The sequence below is a fragment of the Macaca fascicularis genome, chromosome 16, assembly GCF_037993035.2.
Source record: "Macaca fascicularis isolate 582-1 chromosome 16, T2T-MFA8v1.1".
Classification (NCBI taxonomy): domain Eukaryota; kingdom Metazoa; phylum Chordata; class Mammalia; order Primates; family Cercopithecidae; genus Macaca; species Macaca fascicularis.
This window is the reverse complement of record NC_088390.1, coordinates 66,301,605-66,324,495: the sequence shown is the minus strand read 5'-3', so window position 1 is coordinate 66,324,495 and position 22,891 is coordinate 66,301,605. Positions and strand designations below refer to the sequence as shown.

The window sequence follows — 22,891 nt, the reverse complement described above, 5'->3', positions numbered from 1 at the left end:
CCCCACCAAGCCAGCAATCAGTTCGCAGCAGACACGAGCTGGGTGTCCTCTAATTCAGTTCTGTTCTAACACTAACACTATCTACCTGGAGGCAGCGTCAGAGCCCGCAACAGGAAGGCTTGATCCCCAAGACTGTGCCCCCTACCCATGCCAGTCTCAGGCCCATGTGTTTACCTGTGCTTCTGACCAACTGGCTATAAATCAGGGACCCCACGACCCCCTCCTTGGGATCGATTAATTTGCTGGAGTGGCTCACAGAACTCAGAGAAACCTTACATTTACCAGTTTATTAGAAAGGATATTACAAAGGATACAAATGAGATGCATAGGGCAAGGCATGTGGGAGGGAGCGCGGAGCTTCTAGGGCTTGGCACCCTCCAGGAACCTCCACGTGCCCAGCTACCAGAAGCTCTCCGAACCCTGTCTTCTTGGGTTTTTGTGGAGGCTTCATTACAAAGTCATGACTGATGAAACCATTGGCCACTGGCGAACAGCTTAACCTTTAGCCCCCTTCCCTCCCAGTATGTGGGATGGTAGGATGAAAGTCCCAGCCCTCTAATCCTGCCTGTGTCTCTCGGATGACCAGCCTCCATCCTGAAGCTACCTAGGGGCTGCCAGCCTTCAGTCAATCCATTAGTACATAGAAAGAGATCACTTTGGAGAGTAAGGCTTTTAGGAGTTATGTGCCAGAAATGGGGTTAAAGATGAAATATATGTTTACTAATATCACAAGGGTTATGATGTGTAAAGGGGGCTGAAACTCTCTAGGAATCCAAGAATACAAAATAAAGAGAGGCCGGGAGCAGTGGCACACACCTGTAATCCCAGCACTTTGGGAGGCTGGGGCAGGAGGATCACTTGAGGCCAGGAGTTCAAGATCAGCCTGAGCAACATAGCAAGACCCTTTCTCTGCAAAAAAAATTTAAAAATTAACCAGACATGGTGGCATGTGCCTGTAGTCCCAGCTACTCAGGAGGTGGGAGGATTGTTTGAGCCTGGGAGGTCGAGGCTGCAGTGAGCCACGATTGTACCACTGCACTCCAGCCTGGGCAGCAGAGACCCTGACTCAAAAAATAAATAAATGAAGCCAGGTAACACTCGAGAGCCATTTGACTGGAAAAAAGCAGAAAGTTGGTGGGATGTGGGGCTGTTGGGACCCCTCGGGTGCTGCTGATGGGCATGTGGACAAGGCTGCCCACTCTGGAGAGCGCCTGGCTGCACTCAGGCAGATGTCTGCAGACTGAGACCCAGGACCGCTACCCCTGGGTGCACTGACAAAGGAATGCCAACAGATCCATATGGGAACACGCCTGAGGATGCGCGCTACAGCTTCCTTTGTGGGAGGGGAGTAGGGTACAGTGGGGTCCCTCATTGGGAGGACAGAGACACAAAAAAGGATGCCGCATGGAGCACCAAGCAGTTAAAGCAACTCGGTGTTCACAGAGCAGCATGGACAGATCCTAAAGCCATGGTGCTGAGTGAAAAGAGAACCCGACACAGAATGGAACCCAGATGGTAATGTTTGGTAAACTAAAAACTGATCAATAGCCAGGTATGGTGGCGCACGTCTGTAGTCCCAGCCACTCAGGAGGCTGAGGTGGAAGGATCGCTTGAGCCCAGGAGTTGGAGACCAGCCTGGGCAACATGGTGAGACCTCGTCTCTTTAAAAAACAAAAAATACAAAAATAAAAATCGATAAATAAAATGACACACATTTTGCAAGAACACAACCCAATCAAAAATGATACATCAAACACAATAGAACGTCACCTGAGGGATGGGCACAAAAAGGCCGTGATTATAGGAATGAAAATGAAATAAAACCAGAGAGATCTTGCACCTCACCAAAGACAGCTGGTAGTTATAAGGATGAGGGTGGTCCCAGAGTTGAACTCGCCCCGCACCAGAACCAACGGTGCCTGGGGAAGTACTGACTGAGGACGGGGTAGGAGAGATGGTGGGTCCAGGACGCCACTTTGCCTGGGAGCTCTTGAGTTGGTGTAGCCCCAGGGCTTTTTTCAATCTTCTCTTTCTTATTAATAAAGTCCTCTGGAACTGATTCTGTAGTTTTTCAATTTGCTACTGACACCTAGAAGGAAAACGGAACTAAAGACAGAAATCCAGTCCTATCCCTGTTATATTGGGACCATCTTACTGAGGAAGTCTCCTGTGGAGACCACCACGCTGCCCTCTGAAGTCACCTCCCATGGTGGCCTGGGGCAGGTCCTCCCCTCTGTTCGCCTCTAGCCCTTCTGCACTCAGGAGAGGCCGCTCCTGCCTGGATAGCCTGTGCACAGCACGCTTCCCCTCACCATTGTCCTCTCTGTTTTCTAGTGGGAGGTCTGAAGAGCCCTTGGAGGGGAGAATATAAAGAACCAAGACATCCACCACCAAATCAAGCCAATTATCACCAGACCCTCCATGCCCAGCCGAGGGAGCTTTCGCCAAGGGCCCCAGAGCCTCGGCCAGTTGAGGAGACAACAGGCAGAGCCCCTAAGCTCCAGCCTCCTCTCCCACCAGAGCCCCCAGAGCCAAACAAGTCTCCTCCCTTGACTTTGAGCAAGGAGGAGTCTGGGATGTGGGAACCCTTACCTCTGTCTTCCCTGGAGCCAGCCCCTGCCAGAAACCCCAGCTCACCAGAGCGGAAAGCAACCTTCCCGGAGCAGGAACTGCAGCAGCTGGAAATAGGTACGGGCAACCATGGCTGCAGCTGGGGCGCCGAGCACTGGCCGCGGAGGGAGGCCAGCGCTTCTCCTTACCTGCGGTGTGGGCTTTCTTCCAGCCCCTTCCCCAGCAGCTCAGCTTCTACAGACTGTGCAGGAAGAACCCCTGAAAACACAGCCAGCCTCCTCCCAGTCTTTCACAGCCATTTTCTTCCACTTTTCCCTGCAGAATTATTCCTGAACAGCTTGTCCCAGCCATTTTCTCTGGAGGAGCAGGAGCAAATTCTCTCGTGCCTCAGCATCGACAGCCTCTCCCTGTCAGATGACAGCGAGAAGGTGAGTCAGTTGTGGCCCCGCAGCCATGGCTCCAGGGGTGTGGTTCTCCCGGTCCTGGCACAGAGCAAATAGCTTTGCGTCCAGCTAGTGAATGGACTCTGCAAGTAGTGGGTAAAGGGAGGGTGATGGGGGTCACCCCTTCCTTCTGGTAGGGGTCCTCACTAGGTCGGGGGAGGTGGTCATGGTTCAGAGTGAGAGAAACCATGGGAATCTACCCTTCTGGGATTAGGGAATGTGTTTTGCCACCAGAGATAATGGGGAGGCAGGCTTTGGTCCCCCGTGGAGGCAACCCTTACCCTCCTCCAGCTGAGGGCATGAGCAGTGCCCCTTTGCCTCAAATGAGACCCAAGCCAGAAATGGATCCTGGAGCCCAGGGCCCTGAATCCGTACCCAATCCTGTTGTTTCAGAACCCATCAAAGGCCTCTCAAAGTTCGCGGGACACCCTGAGCTCAGGCGTACACTCCTGGAGCAGCCAGGCCGAGGCTCGAAGCTCCAGCTGGAACATGGTGCTGGCCCGGGGGCGGCCCACCGACACCCCAAGCTATTTCAATGGTACAGTCCAATTCCCACCTGCTCAGCAGCCCCCATGGCAGCCGATCTGCCTGGAGCTAGACAGCCATTGAGGGATTGTGTCTCCCCTCCCCTGGCACAGTGGGAGGGAGGAAGGCGCCTGGTCCCAGAACTTGAGGTTCCTGGCCAGTAAGTTGGGTTTCAAGCAAAGGTCCCCATCACCCACGAGCCTCTCCTGATTGGGCAGTGAGGGACCATTATCCCCTCATTGGCGGCTGATGGAGTCCCAGAAGGTTCCCCTAGCTTGGGGAGGAGGGCAGTCTCTCTTGACCTGGAGTCAGGAAACTGAGCAATTAATCTCTTCTAAAGGGAAAGGAACAGGACCCATGAGCATTTTAATCAGAAACTCAGCAAAAGGAGCCCCCTCTGAGATCTGAGGTCAAATGAGAAAGACAACATAAAATTCCTTCGTTTTCAAGCTTGATTGCATAGGTTATGATGTGGCTTTGCTAGAACAAGGGCATCATCAGATCGGAGTGCCCTGCTCTCCAGGGCAAGTGTGACTCATGGCAGCAGGCCAGAGGCCACTTCAACTCGGGGAACAATCTAAATTGCCCATAATCTAATTTAAGGATCTTTGTGTTCAGTTCCTTTCTGCTTTGCATCCAAGTTGAAATACTACTTCCCCATAGGAGCCAACCCCAGCTCTTAGCAACGCACAGGCCAGATCCCAGGTGCTGACGGCCAGGAAGAACTAGCAGGTGTATATAACATGAGGGCTGTTCCAGCCTGAATTTTTTATTTTTCTTATAAAATGCAACTTTGTGACTGGGTGTGGTGGCTCACGCCTGTAATCCCAGCACTTAGGGAGGCCAAGGCAGGTGGATTACATGAGGTCAGGAATTCGAGACCAGCCTGACCAACATGGTGTAACCCCATCTTTCCTAAAAATATAAAAATTAGCTGGGTGTAGTGGCACATGCCTGTAATCCCAGCTACTCGAGAGGCTGAGGCGGGAGAATCACTTGAACCTGGGAGATAGAGGTTGCAGTGAGCTGAGATTGCTCCATTGCACTACAGCCAGGGCGACACAGTAAGACTCTGTCTCAAAAACAAACAAAAATGCAGCTGTGCTTAGACCAGCCTAAATTTTATCTCTGCTGCTTCATCACACCAGACCTGCTCCCCTCTACATTAAGGGCAGAGTGACTTTTAACAAAAACATTCCCTCAGCCCCTGCCAGGACCCTGGTCCTTGGAGAGCCAGCAGCCGCTCTCCTGACTGTCACCTTGCCCGCCTTCTAGGTGTGAAAGTCCAAATACAGTCTCTCAATGGTGAACACCTGCACATCCGGGAGTTCCACCGGGTCAAAGTGGGAGACATCGCCACTGGCATCAGCAGCCAGGTAAGGGGTACAGGTACTCTCTTGACCAGCAGAGTCCCAGAAGCCAGTGCACCTGGCCCCACCCTCCAGGAGGAAGGCTTTCAAAGAAGTAGAATGGCACTCTAGGGAATACGTGGAATTGGCCTTCGACGTCCCCCAGGGCCTCAAAGTAAGACTGGCAGTGGGGACGGAGAGGTCCTCCAAACCCACACTTGGGCTGGGTGGGATTCTCTGAGTCCTGTGGAATGACAGACAGACAGTGCCCTTAGGGCTGCCAGTCTGGCTGGAGGGAGATGTCTTTACCTTTCTGCGTGGCTTCTGAGCCCCATGCCATGATCTCAGCCCACTGGTTTGCTCCACCCTTAGATCCCAGCCGCAGCCTTCAGCTTGGTGACCAAAGATGGGCAGCCTGTTCGCTATGACATGGAGGTGCCAGACTCGGGCATCGACCTGCAGTGCACGCTGGCCCCTGATGGCAGCTTCGCCTGGAGCTGGAGGGTCAAGCATGGCCAGCTGGAGAACAGGCCCTAACCCCACCCTCCACTGCCGGCTCCACGCTGCCGGAAGCAGCCTTCCTGCTCGGCGCACAATGCTGCCCTGAAACACAGGCTCAGCTGCTCCCAGGGATCTGCCAGCCCCCGGCTCAGCAGTGGGACCAGGGTCTGGCAGCAGCAAGGTGGGGGCAAGCAGAACGCCTCCCAGGATTTCCCACCTGAGTCCTGCCCCACCCTGCTGAGAAAACACTCTGCCACGTGAGGAGACAGAGGAGGACGGCAGGAGTTCCCTCGGGAAACAAACAGGATCTTCTCTGCCCTGCTCCAGTCGAGTTGGCCTGGCCCGCTTGGATCAGTGACCATTTGCTGGCAGACAGGGGAGAGCAGCTTCCAGCCTGGGTCAGAAGGGATGGGCGAGCCCCTCGGCCCCTCACCCTCCAGGCTGGTGTGAGGGTGTCGAGTGTGTAAGGGCCTACACTCGGGTTCAGTGCAGAACCAGGTCAGCAGGTATGCCCACCCGTAGGTTAACGGGAGGCCTCTGACCCCCTTGCCCGGCCTCACCTGGCCAGCTCATCCCTTTCGGGTGTAGGGGAAAGGAATGCCTGATCCCAGAAGGCTCCCTGCTAGAATACACCACACTTTTCAGATTGTTGTAACACAGGTCCTGAGTTGACTTCTGGTTCAGCCAACGACCAAAGAAGGTGTGTAAGTGAAGTGGTTCTCAGTCCCCAGACACGTGCCCCTTTGCTGCTGGCTATCACTCTTCCCCAGCGCAGCAGACTCTGAGCCCCTTCAGGCCCAGCACTGCCCCAGACTCACTGGCGCTCTTCCCTCATCTGTAAAGGTGAAGGGTGATGCAGGATGTGCCTGACAGGAACGGTCTGTAGATGGACATGATCAATACTAAGGAAAGCAGCAGACAGAGACGCTCCGGCACCCCAGCCCCACTGTCAGCGTCCAGCGTGCGGGCCCCCCAGAGCACAGCTCACACGAACACTCACCCTGCCCCGCCCCGGGCCGGAGGGTACTGCTGACAGCACTTTGCACTCTGATGACCTCAAAGCACTTTCATGGCTGCCCTCTGGCAGGGCAGGTCAGTGACTCTGTAGGAGCACAGCAGTCCAGGAGATGGGGTGAAGGGACAGTCTTGAGCTGTCTACATGCATGTGACTCCTCAAACCTCCTCCAGATTTCTCTAATAGCAACCACTTCCCCATTGCCCCAGCTTAGCCTCTTCTCCCAGGGGAGCTACTCAGGACTCATGTAGCATTAAGTCAGCTGTGAATTGTCAGGGGGGTGTCAGCTAGCCTCAACCTCCTGGGGCGGGGGACGCCGAGACTCCTTGGGAGAAGCTCATCCCCACGTCTTGCCAAGACAGCCTTTGTCCAGCTGTCCACAGCGAGCCAGACTGCTCCCGGGGAGACAGCCCCGGCCCCCAGCACATAAAGAACTGCAGCGTTGGTACTGCAGTGTGGGTTGTAGAGAACTCTTTGTAAGCAATAAAGTTTGGGGTGATGACAAATGTTTCCAGGCCATTGGTGTCCTCTCTCTTGCCTGCCGGCTTGCTGAACCTCACGACACTAACAACTGCCCCTCTGCCTTCTTGGTGAGATCTTTTCAAGTCCCCCTTGTTTTGGACAAGGACTGTTTCAGCCCTTGAGTGGGGCTGCTTTCCCACCACTCCTCCCAGTGGGTGCTTCTAGTCCCACCTCTGGGCTATTCATTCAGACCAGTTAGGCAAGATGCCTTGCCCAGTGGCATCAGGGAAGTCCCTTGCCAAACACTGCCAGGCTGAAGGGTGGAGGAGGCGGACGACAAAGCCTGCATGCTTTGTGCCACTGCCCAAGTCAGGCAGCCCTCTACCACCAGAAGGGAAATAGGGATGGGTTCTGGGCCCTGACCAGCTAGGGATGCTGGATGCACACCACAGGCCCTCCACCTTCCCCTCCTGTCCTTGAGGCCTGGACTCAACCCTTTCCGCTGCCTCCTGAGCCCTGCATGGGGCCAGGGATGCCCTTGTGGCTGAGTTCCTTGGTCATGGAGCTGGGGCACACGTGATGCCTTATCGAATCTGGCTCCACACTCCGTGTGTGCACAAGTGTGTGTGCGCGCAGCTTGGGTTGGTTTAGCCGGTTCTTGGAAGGGCCCTGGGACCACGAAAGGGGCGGCAGCCCTGAGCCCCTGGCGTGCAGAGCGGGTGCAAGTCCGGTCCAGTAGAGTCAAACTTACCTGCCGCCTGCCTCTTGCTCTGGGCCCGCAGCGGAAGCGCGAGCCCTACTCCCGAGGTCTTTGGAGAGGGGTTCTGGCTTTGGGCCCGCAGCCTTCGGAGGACACCTCACTCGGGCCGTCCCCCGCCTGCTCGCCCGCCCGCCCGCCCGCCCGGACCCTAAATGCGGCTCCCTGCCTGCGGGGTCGCGGCAGGGACGTCACAGAGGCGGCGACATCACAGGCACCAGCGCCTCCAATATTTCCAGCGCCCCCCACTCTCCCAGCCAAAGAGCACACTGGAGGCTGAGAGGCAGCATCTACCAGCCCGCTCCCCGCCTCCAGGACAGAGCCTCGGTCTGCATGGGGGTGACAGGTGGGAGCGGGCGGGCGCCCGGGGGCGGGTGTTCGGGTGGGCGGGCGGGGAAAGCGACAGTGAGTGTGGGCGGGGCGCGGAGGAAGCGGTCAGGAATCGGCCCGGGGCCCGTTCCCCTGCTCCCAAACCCCCGGCACCTGAAAGGCAGGTCGATCCCCCGCCAAAGCCCACCCGGTGCCCCTGACTATTGCCCCCAGCCTCAGCCCCTCCGTGGTGCACATCCGCGTGCGCGCACGGACACGCATGCGCGCCTTGTGGTAGGGCCTGCAGCGTCAGTGGTTCTTGAAGGGGTTCTGAGACCACAGAAGGAGCAATGGCCTTGTGCACAGGAAACGACTCATGAATTATCCTGAACTGCAGATCCAAAAAATCACATCCAGTTGTCCCTGCTTGACGCTTGAGGCTTTGCAGGGAGGAGCGGCAGTCTTGAGCAGATTTTCATTGAGCGCCTCCTTGGTGTCTTGTACTCTTCTCTGAACCAATGAGCAAAGATGTTTGCCCCTAGTGCCCCGGGTCTCCCCTTCCCATAGGAGCGTCAGATCCCCCACTGAAATGGTGGCTTTCGTTTGGGGATCCTCTCTCCCAGAAGGGCATGGGCCAGCATTAAAAATGATCAAAAATTAGGTGGGCATGATGGCTCAACGCCTGCAATCCCAACACTTTGGGAGGCAGAAGTGAGAGAATCACATAAGGCCAGGAGTTCAAGACCAGCCTAGGCAACATAGCGAGACTTTGTCCTCTACAGGAAATGTTTAAAATTAGACAGGTGTGGTGGCATGAGCCTGTAGTCCCAGCTACTTGGGAGGCTCACTGGAGCCCAGGAGTTGCAGTGAGCTATGATGGCGCCACTCCAGCCTGGGCCACAGAGCAAGACCCTGTCAAAAAAAAAAAAAAAGGGTGCAGTGGCTCACGCCTGTAAGGAAAAACGTAGATTGGACAGCCAGGTCTGTCATGGAGAGGATTACACTGATTATTTGAATTGGGCTTTCAGGCATGAGTAGGACTTTGCCAGAAGAAGACTTTCCAGGTATGAGAAATAGCATTTGCAAAGGCATTGGGTGCAGAAGAGCCTGCCGTACTCTGGGGGTAGCTTTGGCTTAGGGTGAGGAACAGGAAGATGGATGCCAAGAGATGAAAAATGAAGGTAGAGATCAGATCAAGAGGCCACATGGAGTTTGGGGGTGACCAGAGGCAAGTGAAATGTAGCAGGCTCACTCTGGGGTCATTGAAAATCCAGGTTGGAGGGGGACATGGTTGCAGTGGTCCCACTGGAGGACTAAAGAGATTTAAGACAGTGCAGTGAGTAGCATCCCAGAGTCTAGAGTCAGCCAGACCTGCCTTTGGGTCGTGTGCTGCTCTTAATAGCTGCATGACCTCATACACGTTTCCTCATCTGTGAGAGGAGAGCTGTGGCCAACTGGGCATAGGGTAGGTATGAAGATTGAATGTGCAAAGCACTTAGCACCAAGTGCCAAAGGGTAGGAAGACGTGGGTTTGTGTTGGCTCTGGTACTGGGAGATAGGGAGAGCATCAGGGGTAGGAGGGCAGGAGCTTCGGAGTGAGGAGGAGTCACAAATGACCCAGGTTTCTCATTTGGGTGAAAGGATGAAGGATGAATGGGGCAAGGAGTGTGGGATATGGAGAGATGACAGACTAGAAAGGGAGACAGGAGTCAGACAGGCAGAGCCGTGGTGGCCACACTTAAGAGTCTGGACATACAGGGTGTGAATTTGAGGTAAGAAATTAGGCCAGGCACGGTGGCTCATGCCTGTAATACCAACACTTTGGGAGGCCAAGGTGGGAAGATTGCTTGAGCTCAAGAGTTTGAGACCAGCCTGGGCAACATAGTGAGTCCTCATCTCTTTTTTTTGGTTTTTTGTTGTTGTTGTTGTTGTTGTTGTTGTTGTTGTTGTTGTTGTTGAGACAGAGTCTTGCTTTGTCGCCCAGGCTGGACTGCAATGGCACCATCTTGGCTCACTGCAACCTCTGCCTCCCGGGCTCAAGCCATCCTCCCTATAAAAACCTAACAAAGACATTATAAAGAAAAGAAAATTATACACCAATATCCCTCATGGATATGCATGTGAAAATGCTGAAAAAAAGCCAATCAGATTCAACAACATATTAAAAGGGTAATACGTCATGACCAAATGAGGTTTATCCCAGTAATGCAAGGCTGATTTAACATTTAAAAAAATCAATTTATAGCTGGGCACGGTGGCTCACACCAATAATCTAGCACTTTGGGAAGCCAACGCAGGTGGATAGCTTGAGCCCAGGAGTTCAAGACCAGCCTGGGCAATATAACAAGACCTATCTCTACAAAAAATACAAAAATTAGCTGGATATGTTGGTGAACACCTGTAGTCCCAGCTACTCCAGAGGTGAGGTGGGAGGATCACTTGAGACAGGGAGGTTGAGATTGCCATAACTGTGCCACTGAACTCCAGCCTGGGTAACAGAGTGAGACCCTGTCTCAAAAAAAATCGATGTGGCCCGGCGCGGTGGCTCAAGCCTGTAATCCCAGCACTTTGGGAGGCCGAGACAGGCGGATCACGAGGTCAGGAGATCGAGACCATCCTGGCTAACCCGGTGAAACCCCGTGTCTACTAAAAAAATACAAAAACTAGCCGGGTGAGGTGGCGGGCGCCTGTAATCCCAGCTACTCGGGAGGCTGAGGCAGGAGAATGGCGTAAACCCGGGAGGCGGAGCTTGCAGTGAGCTGAGATCCAGCCACTGCACTCCAGCCTGGGGGACAGAGCGAGACTCCGTCTCAAAAAAAAAAAAAAAAATGTATTTTACCATAAGCAGAATATAAAAATATAAAAGAAATATCACCCAAATAATATAACATTACTCATATGTTAATGTATTATAATGTATGTTATGTATACATATATAATATTAAAGAAAAACCATATGATCATCTCAATAAATGCAGAAAAAGCATTAGGCAAAATTCTCAATAAATGCAGAAAAAGCATTAGGCAAAATCCAGCATCCATTCCTAATTAAAACTAAGCAAACTAGGAGAGGAAACTTCATGAAGATGCCCAAGCTAATAAAAGGCATCATGAAGAAACCTACAGCTAGCATCATCCTGAATGATGAAAGGCTAAACACTTTTCCCTAAGCTCAGAACGAAGCGAGGACGTACACACACACTCCTACTCAACATTGTATGGAGATTGTCCCCAGTGCAATTAGGCAAGAAAATGAAATAAGAGGAACAAGATTGGAAAGGAAGAAGTAAAAGTGTCCTGACTCACACACATGATTGTCTATGTAGAAAATCCGATAGAATCTAAAAGGAAAAAAAGCTATGAGAACACATGAGATTTTAGTATGGTTGCAGGATACAAAAGATGGATCTATTTCTGTGTGCTAGCAACAAACCACTGGAAATAGAAATTCTTTCGGCCAGGCACAGTGGCTCATGCCTGTAATCCCAGCACTTTAGGAGGCCGAGGCAGGCAGATCATTTGAGGCCAGGAGTTTGAGACCGCCTGGCCAAAATGGTGAAACCCCATCTCTACTAAAAATACAAAGAGTGAGCCGGGGCCAGGCGCGGTGGCTCAAGCCTGTAATCCCAGCACTTTGGGAGGCCGAGACAGGCAGATCACGAGGTCAGGAGATCGAGACCATCTTGGCTAACACAGTGAAATCCCATCTCTACTAAAAAATACAAAAAAACTAGCCGGGTGAGGTGGCGGGCGCCTGTAGTCCAAGCTACTCGGGAGGCTGAGGCAGGAGAATGGCGTAAACCCAGGAGGCGGAGCTTGCAGTGAGCTGAGATCCGGCCACTGTACTCCAGCCTGGGCTGAACAGAGCGAGACTCCCTCTCAAAAAAAAAAAAAAAAAAAAAAAAAAAAAGGGCCGGGCGCGGTGGCTCACGCCTGTAATCCCAGCACTTTGGGAGGCTGAGGCAGGCGGATCACAAGGTCAGGAGATCAAGACCATCCTGGCTAACACGGTGAAACCCCATCTCTACTAAAAATACAAAAAAAAATTAGCCGGGCGTTGTGGCGGGCGCCTGCAGCCCCAGCTACTCTGGAGGCTGAGGCGGGAGAATGGCGTGAACCCAGGAGGCGGAGCTTGCAGTGAGCCGAGATCGCGCCACTGCACTCCTGCCTGGGGGTCAGAGCGAGACTCCCGTCTCAAAAAAAAAATTTTTTTTTCAATTATTTCATATACTGCAGAATATTATTTGAATCCCTAATAGAACATTCTCAAGTCAGGCACAGAGATCTCAAGCTGAGTCAACATCTGACTTTTTCTCCCAGCCCCAGTGCTATTAAGAGGCTCACACAACAGTAATTTCTTCTCCTGTCCATACCCAGCTGCCATTTATGGAGGGGTTGAGGCTGTGGGTGTTGATTAAACTGCCCAGTGAAATTTTGTAAAGGGAGCAAAGGCCCTGAGGTCAGAAGCCTGGCGAACAGCAGGACCTGGGGCAGGGGGAGTTGGAGAGGGAGAAGAGAGACACATGAGGAAGCCAGGGAAGCGTAGTGATCAAGGAGGTGGAGGGTTGGGGGATACATCCCCCAAGACCAGGCTAAAGCAGATGGTCCCAATCCCAGGACCAGCCATGCAAGGACCCCTCCCTCCAGCCGCTACATCTCTAGGAAGAGACTGCAGTACATTCTCATCCTTTCAGTCACTTCCTGGGAGCCATTCTTCCCAGTCAGAGCCAGGGCTGTCACTTCCTGCCACACCCCAGGCTGATGGGGACCCACCTTGCATGATGGCAGGGTCGTCATGATGGCCCCACCATCAACCCCTACGCATGGTCCTGAGTAGCAGAGAACAGGGCAGCCTGGTGCTTCCCACCCCCACAGGGTGAAGAAACAGATTCTGCAGTAAAAGATACAAGCTTCCAGGGAAGGGTGTGGGGCTGGGGACGTTCCCAAGGAGTCAGTCTCCCCTGCAGAGGGGGATCTGAGCTCCTAAATCGTCGGCTAGGTGCTAGCACCACCTCAGATCACACACCCCGGGTGGAGGACTTGGCCTGGAGTCAGTGATGGATGATCCAGAGAGAGTAAAGGAAGCCAGCAGAAGAGCAGGAATGGGGAGATGGGGAAGGTTCGCGTGGGGCGTGATGGGGACTCCATGCAGTTACAGGCTCCTGGGAGTAGCCGGGGGCCAGGGAGTTAAGAGTTTCCTGAGTCAAAACCGCATTCAAGTCACCACTTCAGCTATGATCAGCTGGGGGGCCTTGGGCAAATGGACCTGTCCTAATTTTTTGTGTTGAATCCATGAGATAAAGCAGGTAAAGTGCCCAGGCTATGGAAGCGCCCCGTCATGGTCGGGGTACTGTTAGCAGTCACAGTTTTGGGGGAAGGAGATGGAACAGGGAGCCTCCGAGGAGGCAAGGCACAGACAGTGGAGGGAGCAGGACTGGAGGATAGGAATGGCTACCGGCTAGGGAACAAGGAGGGCGGGGCAGGTGGGTGAGGGAATGCAGCTGGGAACAGAGAAAAAGAAGGGCAGGAGGAGGTGGCTGGCTCTGGAATCTCTCCGGGACTGTCCTCTACCCTGCAGCTCCCTGCCCTCACCTCCTTTCCCCTGCCAGGTACCCATGGATTTCCATGCTGCAGCAAAGGGTCAGTGGAGGTTGCAGAGATGCGGTGAGAACCATCCCCGATCATCACAGGCCTCCCCCGAGCCCTCTGGGACCTCCAGCCTCGCCCCTGACACCACCAATCCCCCAACCTAGGATCTCCCTCCCTTCTGCCATTTTCAAAACCTCCCCGGCGCCAGTGTCCAGGCCAAAAGACTGGGGAGGGCATGGGGTATCTACCCTCCCGCTTCTGTTTATGCCCTCAGCCCCTGGCAGAGGAAGACTGAGGGGTGGTGAGGCACACCCAGGGACAGAATAGGACCTGACCCCTCAGAGCTGCCTGGCTTCCTGAGGACAGAGCTGCTCAAGGCGGGGGTGGGCAGGCACTTGAAGAAAGAGTGGGCAGGTGGGTGGGAGGACATTGCTCTGGGGCTCCCCTGCTGGGGACTAGGGTTCTGGGCACTAATTCGCGAAGTGAGTTGTCCCAGCTCACCTGCAATGCTTGATAAAAATGAGATTCCTGGGCCTTACCTCCAACCAACTGGATTCCTCTTTTGCGGGGTGGGGGGGCATGAGTTGGCAAGGAGTTTCCTAAACTCACTCAAGTTTCAGAATACAACTCCAGGCTTCCTGGTGGCAGTGGAGTGGGACAGCCAGGGGAGGGGATCAGCTGGTGGCGGGGTGGTCGGGGGGAGGTGCATCTTGCCAGCCTCTGTTACAAGGCAGACGGCTTTGAGGGCCCCAGAAACCCCCTTCCCGCTGAAGCCACCACCCACCCCACAGATCCCCATCACCCACTCTGTCTCCTTCTGTCTTAGAGATGACTTAAGTCAACACCAGATACAAGAGGAACAGGAGGTAAAAAGGGGGTGTCCTCTTATGGGGAGGTGGTAGGCAAGTGGCAGGGCTCTTCCCTAAGTCTCCATCAGCCCCTACCCTTGACAATCCTGGGACCCTAGTACCAGGCCAGTGTGGGTACACTCACACACACACCCCCTCACCAGGCAGGTCTCTGAGAGGAGGCAGGCATGGGGTTGGGAGGCGGGGGGAAGAGAGCAGGACCCGGGGCAGGGGTGGGGCAGGGACTCGGTGCCAGGGAGGGCCTCAGGGGCAGGACCTCCCGCTCCTGCCTCCTCAGCTTTGAGTTGAAACATTTCAGCTGGAGGCAGACATGCTAGAGCAGAAGCCCCAGCTCAAAGTGGACCTGGCTCCAGACCCAGACCCAGAACTGGAGATCGGACAGGTGCCGGCTTTACTGGAGTCAGAGCTGTACCCAGCCCTCAAGCTTGAAACTGAGCTGGACACAAAAGCCAACTGGAACGAGGAGTCTGACCTCGAAGAGCCCCTGCAGCTGGTGTGCCAGATAGAGTCCGTCCACTCCAACATGGCGCCACCCACGCCGCAGACCTTCAGACCATGGAGTCTGAATTCAAACTGCGGGAGTTTCACGGAGGAGAACCACGTGTCCGCCTGCCGTCACTCCATCAGTGCACAGACCTCCAAGCACCTCTTCTGGGCAAACAAGCTCATCCAGGCCTCAGAGCACAGCCTGCAGCGGGCCATCAACATGCAGCTCAACAATGGCAGCGCAGGCCAGCCCATCAGTTCCCGGCTCCGAGAGGCCATCCCCACTGACACCCTGTGCTCCAAGGAGCAGCTCCAGAGCCCCGATGCCCGCTCAGCTCCTCCGGCCACAAGCTTCCAGGAGCCAAGCCCCCTCCTGTCCTCAGATCTCCCGCCACCCATTGGCCTGGCAGAGCTAATCACCTTTGCATCTTCCCTGGCCATGGCCTCCTCCAGCAGGACGGACATGCCCAGTTTGGAACACATGATGAAAGCTCCACCTCAGGAGGCTCTGGAGCCTTCCACAGAGCCCCTCCTGATCACTGCGGAGGAGCAAAAGCCAGAAAAGCACGCAGAGGCCCTACCAGAGAAACCACGTGAAGCCAGGGCACCACTGAAATCTTGGAGTCAGGAAGACAAGAACTTCACTCAATCTTACTTTGACTTCAGCAAGCCAGGGATCAAGAGGGCCACCATCGAAGGGCAAATGCAGCTTCTCCAGCCACCAGCCACGTCCCCTGTGCTGCAGGGAGGCAAGGAAGAGTGAGTGAGGCCAGCCCCACAGCTCCCATAGAGGGGCTGTGCTAGAACATAGGGGGGGTCCTCACACAGCCGGCTAGGGGTGGGGAACACTGGAATGAGGACCTGGGAGCAGGATGCGGTGGGCTGTGACGCCTCCACCTCAGTGACCTCATAAAGGCTGTTGGAACAAGGTTCCAGTGGACTGAGGTGCAGAGCCAAGGCAAGGGCTGGAGGAAGCCTGGGGACCAAGGAGGGTGGGCACAGGGGCCTGGGTTCAAACTGGGAAGGACCACGCTGGCATTAGGTGGCTTCCCACCCTGGGGGTTGGGCCTCACCAAGGTCGGAAATGCTCAGGCTGGGGTCTGCCCTGTTGAGAACAGGTTGGCCCCAACCCTGGAGTCCAGGACACTTTTCTTGAGGGGAGAATGAGGATGCAGGGCACTCCAGTACACCTTGCTTTCTGGTGGTGAATGGACACAGAACGTAACCTTAGCTGCCCAGACACAGGCAGCAGCAGAAGACCCCTTACCCCCAGTGACCTCTTCAGAGGGGCCTCTGGGCTCAACCCTCTCCTTCGACCACCCTCTGGGGCCCAAGTGACACTCTCTCTTTTGTGTTGCAGCTCAGTGCCGCCAGGAAAAGAGAAACAGAATCCATTATTGGTGAAAATCCATTTTAAGCTGTCAGCCCCCACAACCCCAGAGAAATGACTAGACAGAACCAATAAAGCCTCCAGTGCTGGCCGTCGGCTCAGACTTTTGTGCAAATGCCCCTGGGCCAGGGAGCTCACCTGGCTGCTGTGTCCTGGTCTGCCACCCCATTTTTTAGCTGCCCCAGCTCCACCTGCCCCCAGAGGGCAATGCCACCCTTGTCCTGGCCACCCATCTCTCACCTGTCCACTCCCCAGGGTCAGTTCCCTTCACTCCCTCCTGGCCAGCCCTCTAGGCCAGCAGAAAGACTTGTGGCTGGTCTTGGGGAGGCCTCGGTGTCCTCTGAGGCTTCCATTTCTTAGACTGTGAAATGAGGCTTCCTCTTGGCCTAAGGCCAGGGAAGTGTTGGGATCATCTGAGGAGATGGCCTCCTGGGCATGGACTGGGCAGATGAGAAAGTGGGTCTGAGGGGGATCTTCCTGCACTCTTCATGGGGAAGGCCTGGCATGGGGAAGGGATGGTATCCAGGAGTTTGAAGGGGAGGAAAATGAGGCCGAAGGACTGGTCCTCCACGGGTAACAGGCCGGAGCTAGAAAGTACCTTCAAATGCAGGAGAGAGCCATACATCACCCAGACGTGTGCACACAGACATCACCAGCTGTCCAGCACATCACACATACAGCACCCACACACAGAGGAAGCAGCATACGACACCCATGCCCATGTACACATGTGCCTGACAGTCACATGTACCAAATATGCACACAAGGCCGGGTGTGGTGTCTCATGCCTGTAATTCCAGCACTTTGGGAGGCAGAAGCCAGCAGATCACTTGAGGTCAGGAGTGCGAGACCAGTCTGGCTAACATGGTGAAACTCCATCTCTACTAAAAATACAAAAATTAGCTGGGCGTGGTGACATGCGCCTATAGTCCCAGCTACTGGGGAGGCTGAGGCAGGAGGATCTCTCGAGTCCGGGAGGCAGAGGTTGCAGTGAGCTGAGATTGCACCACTGCACTCCAGCCTGAGCAACAGAGCGAGACTCTATCTCAAAGAAGAAGAAAAAAAAAAATGCACACAAATGCACACGCCTCCCACCCAGGATTTGGCCTTGGAGGCCGAGAGGGCAAGCAGTATAGACTGACTTCTGGCAGAGTAGAGATGGCAGCAAAGGAAGGAAGGGGATTCGGAGTGCGTGGATGGACAGGGAAGCCTGGGGGAAGGAGAATGGGAGGCTACGCCATGGCCCGGCCTCAGGTTCCCTGCTAAGTGAAAGCCGAGCCTTGTGGATCTTCAGGAGCCTGCCCAGCTTTTGGAGGGTCCAAGGGGCCTGGAGGGTGTGATTAGGAAGGGGTGAGCAGTTCAGAATGGGTCAGGGCCAGGAGGAGAAGCGGGTGGGAGACTGGAAGGAGGGACAAGGAGTAGCTGCAGAGGTGGGTGTCTTGGGGGCGGTGGGGGACTGAGCCAGAATCACTGGGCTCTCAGGACTAATCTTTCCATAGGTTTTTTTAAATTAATAGACTTTATTTTTTAGAGCAGTTTTAGGTTTGCAGCAAAACTGAGTGGAAAGTACAGAGAGTTCCCATGTACCCCTGTCCCCACCCACATACAACCTCCCTGGTTCTGGACATCCTGCAGTGGTACATTTGTTACAACTGATAAACCTACACTGACTCATCATCATCACCAAAAGTCCACAGTTCACATTGGGGTTCACTATTGGTGTTCTACATTCTATGGGGGTTTGTTGTTTTTGAGACGGAGTCGTGCCCTGTCACCCAGGCTGGAGTGCAATGGTGTGATCTCAGCTCACTGCAACCTCTGTTCACCTCCTGGGTTTAAGCGATTCTCCTGCCTCAGCCTCCCAAGTAGCTGGGACTACAGGCACCCGCCACCATGCCCATCTAATTTTTGTATTTTTGTAGAGACAGGGTTTCACCATGTTGGCCAGGCTGGTCTTGAACTCCTGACTCTAGGTGATCCACCCACCTCAGCCTCCCAAAGTGCTGGGATTACAGATGTGAGCCACCGCGCCTGGCCCGTTCTATGGGTTTTGATTGTAGTGTGATACAGAGTCGTTTCATTGCCCTAAAAGTTCTGTGCTCTACCTGGCCCCTTCAACTCCTGTCAACAACTGGTCCTTTTACTATTGCCACAGTTTTGCCTTTTCCAGAATGATTTGGAATCAAACGGTATGCAGTTTGTTTGGGTTGGCTTCTTTCACCTGGTAATACACGTTTAAGGTTCCTCCATGTCTTTTCCTGGCTTGATAGCTCATTTATTTTTAGTGGTGAATACTATTCCATTGTCTGGGTGTATGACTGTTTATTTATCCATTCACCTACTGAAGGACATCTGGGTTGTTGCCAGGTTTTGGCAATTATGAATACAGCTGCCATAAACATCCATGTGCAGGTTTTTGTGTGGATATGAGTTTTCAAAACATTTGGATAAATACCAAGGAGCACAATTGCTGGATCATGTGATAAGGGTGTGTTTCATTTTGTAAGAAACTGCCAAACTTGTCTTCCAGATTGGCTGCACCATTTTGCATTCCCACCAGTAATTAATCAGTTCCTATTGTTTCACATCCTCACCAGCATTTGGTGGTGGTAGTGTTTTGGATTTTGGTATCTGAATAGGTGCATAATAGTATCTCATTGTTTTAATTTGCAATTTGCTGATAACATATGATGTTGAACATTTTTTCATGTGCTTACTTTCATTTGTATGTATTCTTTGGCGAGGTGCCTGTTTAGATTTTTTTTTTTTTTTTTTTTTGACAAGGCCTCATTCTGTCACCCAGGCAGAGTGCAGTGGCTCGATCATGGCTAATTGCAGCCTTGAACTCCTGGGCTCAAGTGATCCTCCCATCTCAGGTTCCCAAAAAGCTGGGATTAAAGGTGTGCGCCACCATGCCTGGCTAAGCATTTTATTTTTTGTAGAGATGGGATCTTGCTGTGTTGCCCAGGCTGATCTCAAACTCCTGGCCTCAAGTGATCCTCCCACCTCAGCTTCCCAAAGTGCTGGGATTCAAGATGTAAGCCACCACACTTGGCTTTTGCCCTTTTTTTAAAAAAAAAAAAATCGGGCTGTTCATTTTCTTACTGTTGAGGGGTTTTGTTTTTTTTGGTTTTTGAGACAAGTTCTCTCTCCATCACCCAGGCTGGAGTACAATGGTGCCATCACGGCTCACTGCAGCCTTGAACTTCTAGGCTCAAGCAATCCTCCCTCCTCGGCCATCCAAAGTGCCGGGATTACAGTCCTGAGCACCATGCCTGGCCTCACTGTTGAGTTTTAGGAGTAATTTGCAGAGGGCAGAAGACCAAGAGATCGAGTCATCACTGAGAACAAACAGGTGACCAGGTCTGGAGGAGGGTCCTTTTCCCTCACCCGGGGTGGGGGGAATCACTGCCCTAGCCCTTTCCCCAGAATCCCCTGCATAGAGGGCTGTGGTACAGTTTCATGTGGAGGATCCTGGGAGGAGGTGGAACCGTATACCCACAGGCCTGGTCCCAGGTCTGAGTACCTGAGTGGGCTGGACCCCTCTGCCTCTCTCCTTCCTGCCTCTAAGGCCTCCACAGCAGCCTCAAAGGCTGCTCATATGAGATCCAGCAGAGGAGCAGGCAGGCAGGATGCAGAAAGGGAGGCTGCAGCTGCACACTGCCCGGCTGACCCAGACGGAGCTAGCACTAGCCATGGCCACAAAGGCTGAACACACCATGAGGAGGGCAACAGAAATCCAGGGCCTTGTGGCTGCCCATCCAGCAGAGTCAGGTCCAGATGCTGGGTCTGAGAGGTGAAGGCAGGGACCAGGGGCCAGGCCTTGGGGGCTGGGTTTGGGGTAAGGCCTGGCTGGCCCTGGCATTTCTATGCAACAGGTGCAAAGACCTTTCCAACCTCTTTCTATCTCCTGGGGCAGCTTGACAGGTGAGACACCCCAGCAGCTGGCAGGTGAGGGCCCCAGGACTGGGAGTAAGGAAGAAAATTAGGGGGTGCTCAGGGAAGAACTACAAGGGATTGCCTGCCCTGAAGCTGGGGTCACTGCAAGAAGCAGTGTTTGCAACCATCCCTCCATGCTTGTCTGATTTGCTCATCTCTACAACCCTAGAGCTCACAGAGTGTGTGTGTGTGTGTGCGTGTGTGCATGTGTGTGTGAAGGAGGGAGGAGAGGAAAAGAAAACTCAATGGATTGGTATATAGGTGAATGCAGGTATTTAGATGGATGGATAGATAGATGATGAACAGGATGGGAAAGAAGGGAGAAGGTAAAGGAGGAGAAAAAATGAGGGGAAAAATCTGAGTTCCCCTGCCTCATGGGGCCTAAGACCATAAGGGTAAAGGCAAAAGAAACCACAGCCCCATGCTCCCCCAAACAACATGTCCTGATATTGGCAAGGGCCCCTCAAAGCAGAATCACTTTATTCATCATCAACAATGCTCAGTGCCTACGACATGCCAGGCACCAGCAGGGCTCCAAGGCACTGTAGCTTCAGAGCCAGACTGCTAGATGTGACCTTGGACATGAATTTTGAATGTTTTTCAAATACGAGTTTTGGACATAAGGACTGGATGGGCACATAACATGTACCAATACACAACAGCCACTGCTACTCTTTATATTAAAAGTTACAGGCCAGGTGTGGAGGTTGATGTCTGTAATCCCAACAGTTTGGGAGGCCAAAGCGGGAGGGTTACTTGAGCCCAGGACTTCGAGACCAGCCTGAGCAACACGGTGAAACCCCATCTCTACAACAAATTAAACAATTAGCCAGGTGTGGTGGCACGTACCTGTGATGCCACCTACTCAGGAGGCTGAGGTGAGAGGATCGTTTGAGCCTTGGGAGGTTGAGGTTGCAGTGAGCCGAGATCTCACCACTGCACTCCAGCCTGGGCAAAGAGTGAGACTCTGTCTCAAAAATAAACAAATAAATAAAAATTTAAAACACCCAGGAGGGAGTTAGAATGAGCCAAGTCGTCAGTTCCACCTGAGTTAGAGTGGGCAGCTCTCAGGGTTCCTGTGTGGGTGGTTTATCTTGCCACCTGTCCCCCTCTACCCTCAGCCTTCCAGGATATCTTCAAACTCTTCAGCTCCAGCCCAATGGGTACCGTGGACATGCACAGCATGAAAGGCGCCCTAGGCAATGTGGGTATCCAACTGAGTCCACAGGAGACATTCGAGGCTCTGCCGCAGGTGGACTTGGATGGTGGGTGCCCCATCCCTGTCCTCTTGTCCCCTCCCACCTCCAGGCATCCTTCTAAAGAATACCTCCCCTTCCCACAAAATCCTAGCCTGGTCCTATTTTAAAGTTCCCTCTTACAGGAAGCCTGCCCTGACCAACACACCTATCTCATGGCCTGTAAACGTTGCTACTGTGTTAATCCTAATCCTGATTTGGGAACCCCCAAGGCACGGGTCATTTCTCCCCCATTCAAACTAGGGTCTGCCCTTGGCTAGAGGCAGGACTAGATTCTCTAACACCTGGAACTGCCAGCAGGCATCTGTAAGGCAGGCCTTCTGCAGGGGCAGGCACCCACAGCGCCCCCTCTGCTCTCTCCCCAGGTGTTGGAATCGTAAGCTTCAGTGACTTCCTGGGTGTCTTCAATGACAACCACCGCTTGGCTCAGTGCATGGGTGAGGGGCAAGGCTGGTGGAGGAGGGGTGGGCCTGGCCTAGGGGGAGCCCCCTCCTCACGCTCCTTCACCTTTTTTGTCCCAAGCCGGGTGACGAACAGCCAGGTCTGTGACCCCCAGGGACTGCAGACCCTGTTCTTGGAAATGCTATTCAAGCTGCTGGGCCGGGGCTTTGTGCCCTCCAAGTTGGCACAGGAGGTGATGAGGTGGGCACAACCATACCAGCTCCACGGGACCCCTGATGTTCCTGCCCTAGAGACGGGAGCCTTGAATTCTGGGTCTGTTTCCTGGGCCCCAAGTCGCCCCAGGACAAAGCAGTGGCTCCCGGCCCTGCTTTGGCTTCCGCACCTGTGAGACAGAGAGGGCTGGGGCTGGGGGTGTCTGAGGCGGCCTCCCCGCCTCTCTTCTCCAAGCTACTACTTCAAGAAGCAGTGGGCTCTGGGGCTCAGCCCAGGCTGCGGGGGTTGGGGGGCGCTCCACGCGGGCCTCACCTTCTGCCACGCGGCGCGCATCAGCGGCCTCTCCAACTAGGAGCTGGCGCGCTCGCTGCACAGACTGCACGAAGTAGGTGAGTCCCCGACGGGGCGGGGTGCGCGGGTATCCGCGGGAGGGACCTCTCCCAGCCACTCACAACCCCCGCCCTCGCCTCCTACCCCCAGGACCCGCTCTGAGAACCGTCTCCTCCTCTACCTCCTCCCGGGCACCCACCCTAGGTGCGCGCAACCCCTACTCTCAGATTCCTAACCTGGAGGAGTCGGCGCTCCCGGAACGCAGGACACGAAGCCCAGCCGCGGGCCCCGGCTTCCGCCTGAGCCAGCCCTACTAGCCCGGCCGCCACAAGTTCCCGCCCAACCCGGGGCGTGGCTCGGCCTAGGTGAGAGCCGGCGGGCGGGGGAGGGATACGCAGTGAGGGGCGGGACAGGTGCGCGGAGGCGGGAAAGACAGATGGGGCAATACCGGCTGGCGGAGGGGAGAGGCAGGCGAGGAGCGTGGG

At 54.2% G+C, this 22,891-nt stretch overlaps 2 protein-coding genes and 1 long non-coding RNA gene across 7 annotated transcripts in view; 2 read left to right on the top strand and 1 right to left on the bottom strand.

The window, feature by feature from the left end:
- MAP3K14 (mitogen-activated protein kinase kinase kinase 14) overlaps positions 1-6,914 on the top strand; it is a 54,061-nt gene extending 47,147 nt beyond the window's left edge. For all 5 annotated transcript variants that reach the window (XR_012425954.1, XR_012425955.1, XM_005584512.5 and 2 more), the window contains exons 12-16: positions 2,335-2,688; positions 2,893-2,999; positions 3,408-3,552; positions 4,815-4,915; positions 5,261-6,914. Coding sequence is in view for 3 of the 5 variants with exons in the window: in XM_005584512.5 (XP_005584569.3) it covers positions 2,335-2,688; positions 2,893-2,999; positions 3,408-3,552; positions 4,815-4,915; positions 5,261-5,425 (872 nt within the window). In the remaining 2 variants the exon portion in view is untranslated. The remainder of the gene's footprint in view (positions 1-2,334; positions 2,689-2,892; positions 3,000-3,407; positions 3,553-4,814; positions 4,916-5,260) is intronic.
- On the bottom strand, positions 273-7,941 carry LOC102145115 (uncharacterized). Its single transcript, XR_285408.5, has 3 exons — positions 7,618-7,941; positions 2,760-2,978; positions 273-2,089 (listed from the first exon to the last, which is right to left on the bottom strand). It is a non-coding gene; the product is annotated as an uncharacterized lncRNA (long non-coding RNA).
- On the top strand, positions 7,803-16,357 carry SPATA32 (spermatogenesis associated 32). Its single transcript, XM_005584509.4, has 5 exons — positions 7,803-7,969; positions 13,542-13,596; positions 14,348-14,387; positions 14,689-15,635; positions 16,237-16,357. The coding sequence occupies exons 1-5, from the start codon at positions 7,957-7,959 to the stop codon at positions 16,322-16,324; spliced, it is 1,143 nt and encodes a 380-aa protein (XP_005584566.3). The 5' UTR covers positions 7,803-7,956; the 3' UTR covers positions 16,325-16,357.
- The last annotated feature ends 6,534 nt before the right edge of the window (positions 16,358-22,891 follow it).

Excerpts from the sequence above, each read along its gene's own strand:
- SPATA32 (XM_005584509.4), top strand. Across the intron at positions 13,597-14,347 it reads GTGGAGGTTGCAGAGATGCG|AGATGACTTAAGTCAACACC; the intron begins GTGAGAACCATC and ends CTTCTGTCTTAG. Across the intron at positions 14,388-14,688 it reads AGATACAAGAGGAACAGGAG|CTGGAGGCAGACATGCTAGA; the intron begins GTAAAAAGGGGG and ends GAAACATTTCAG.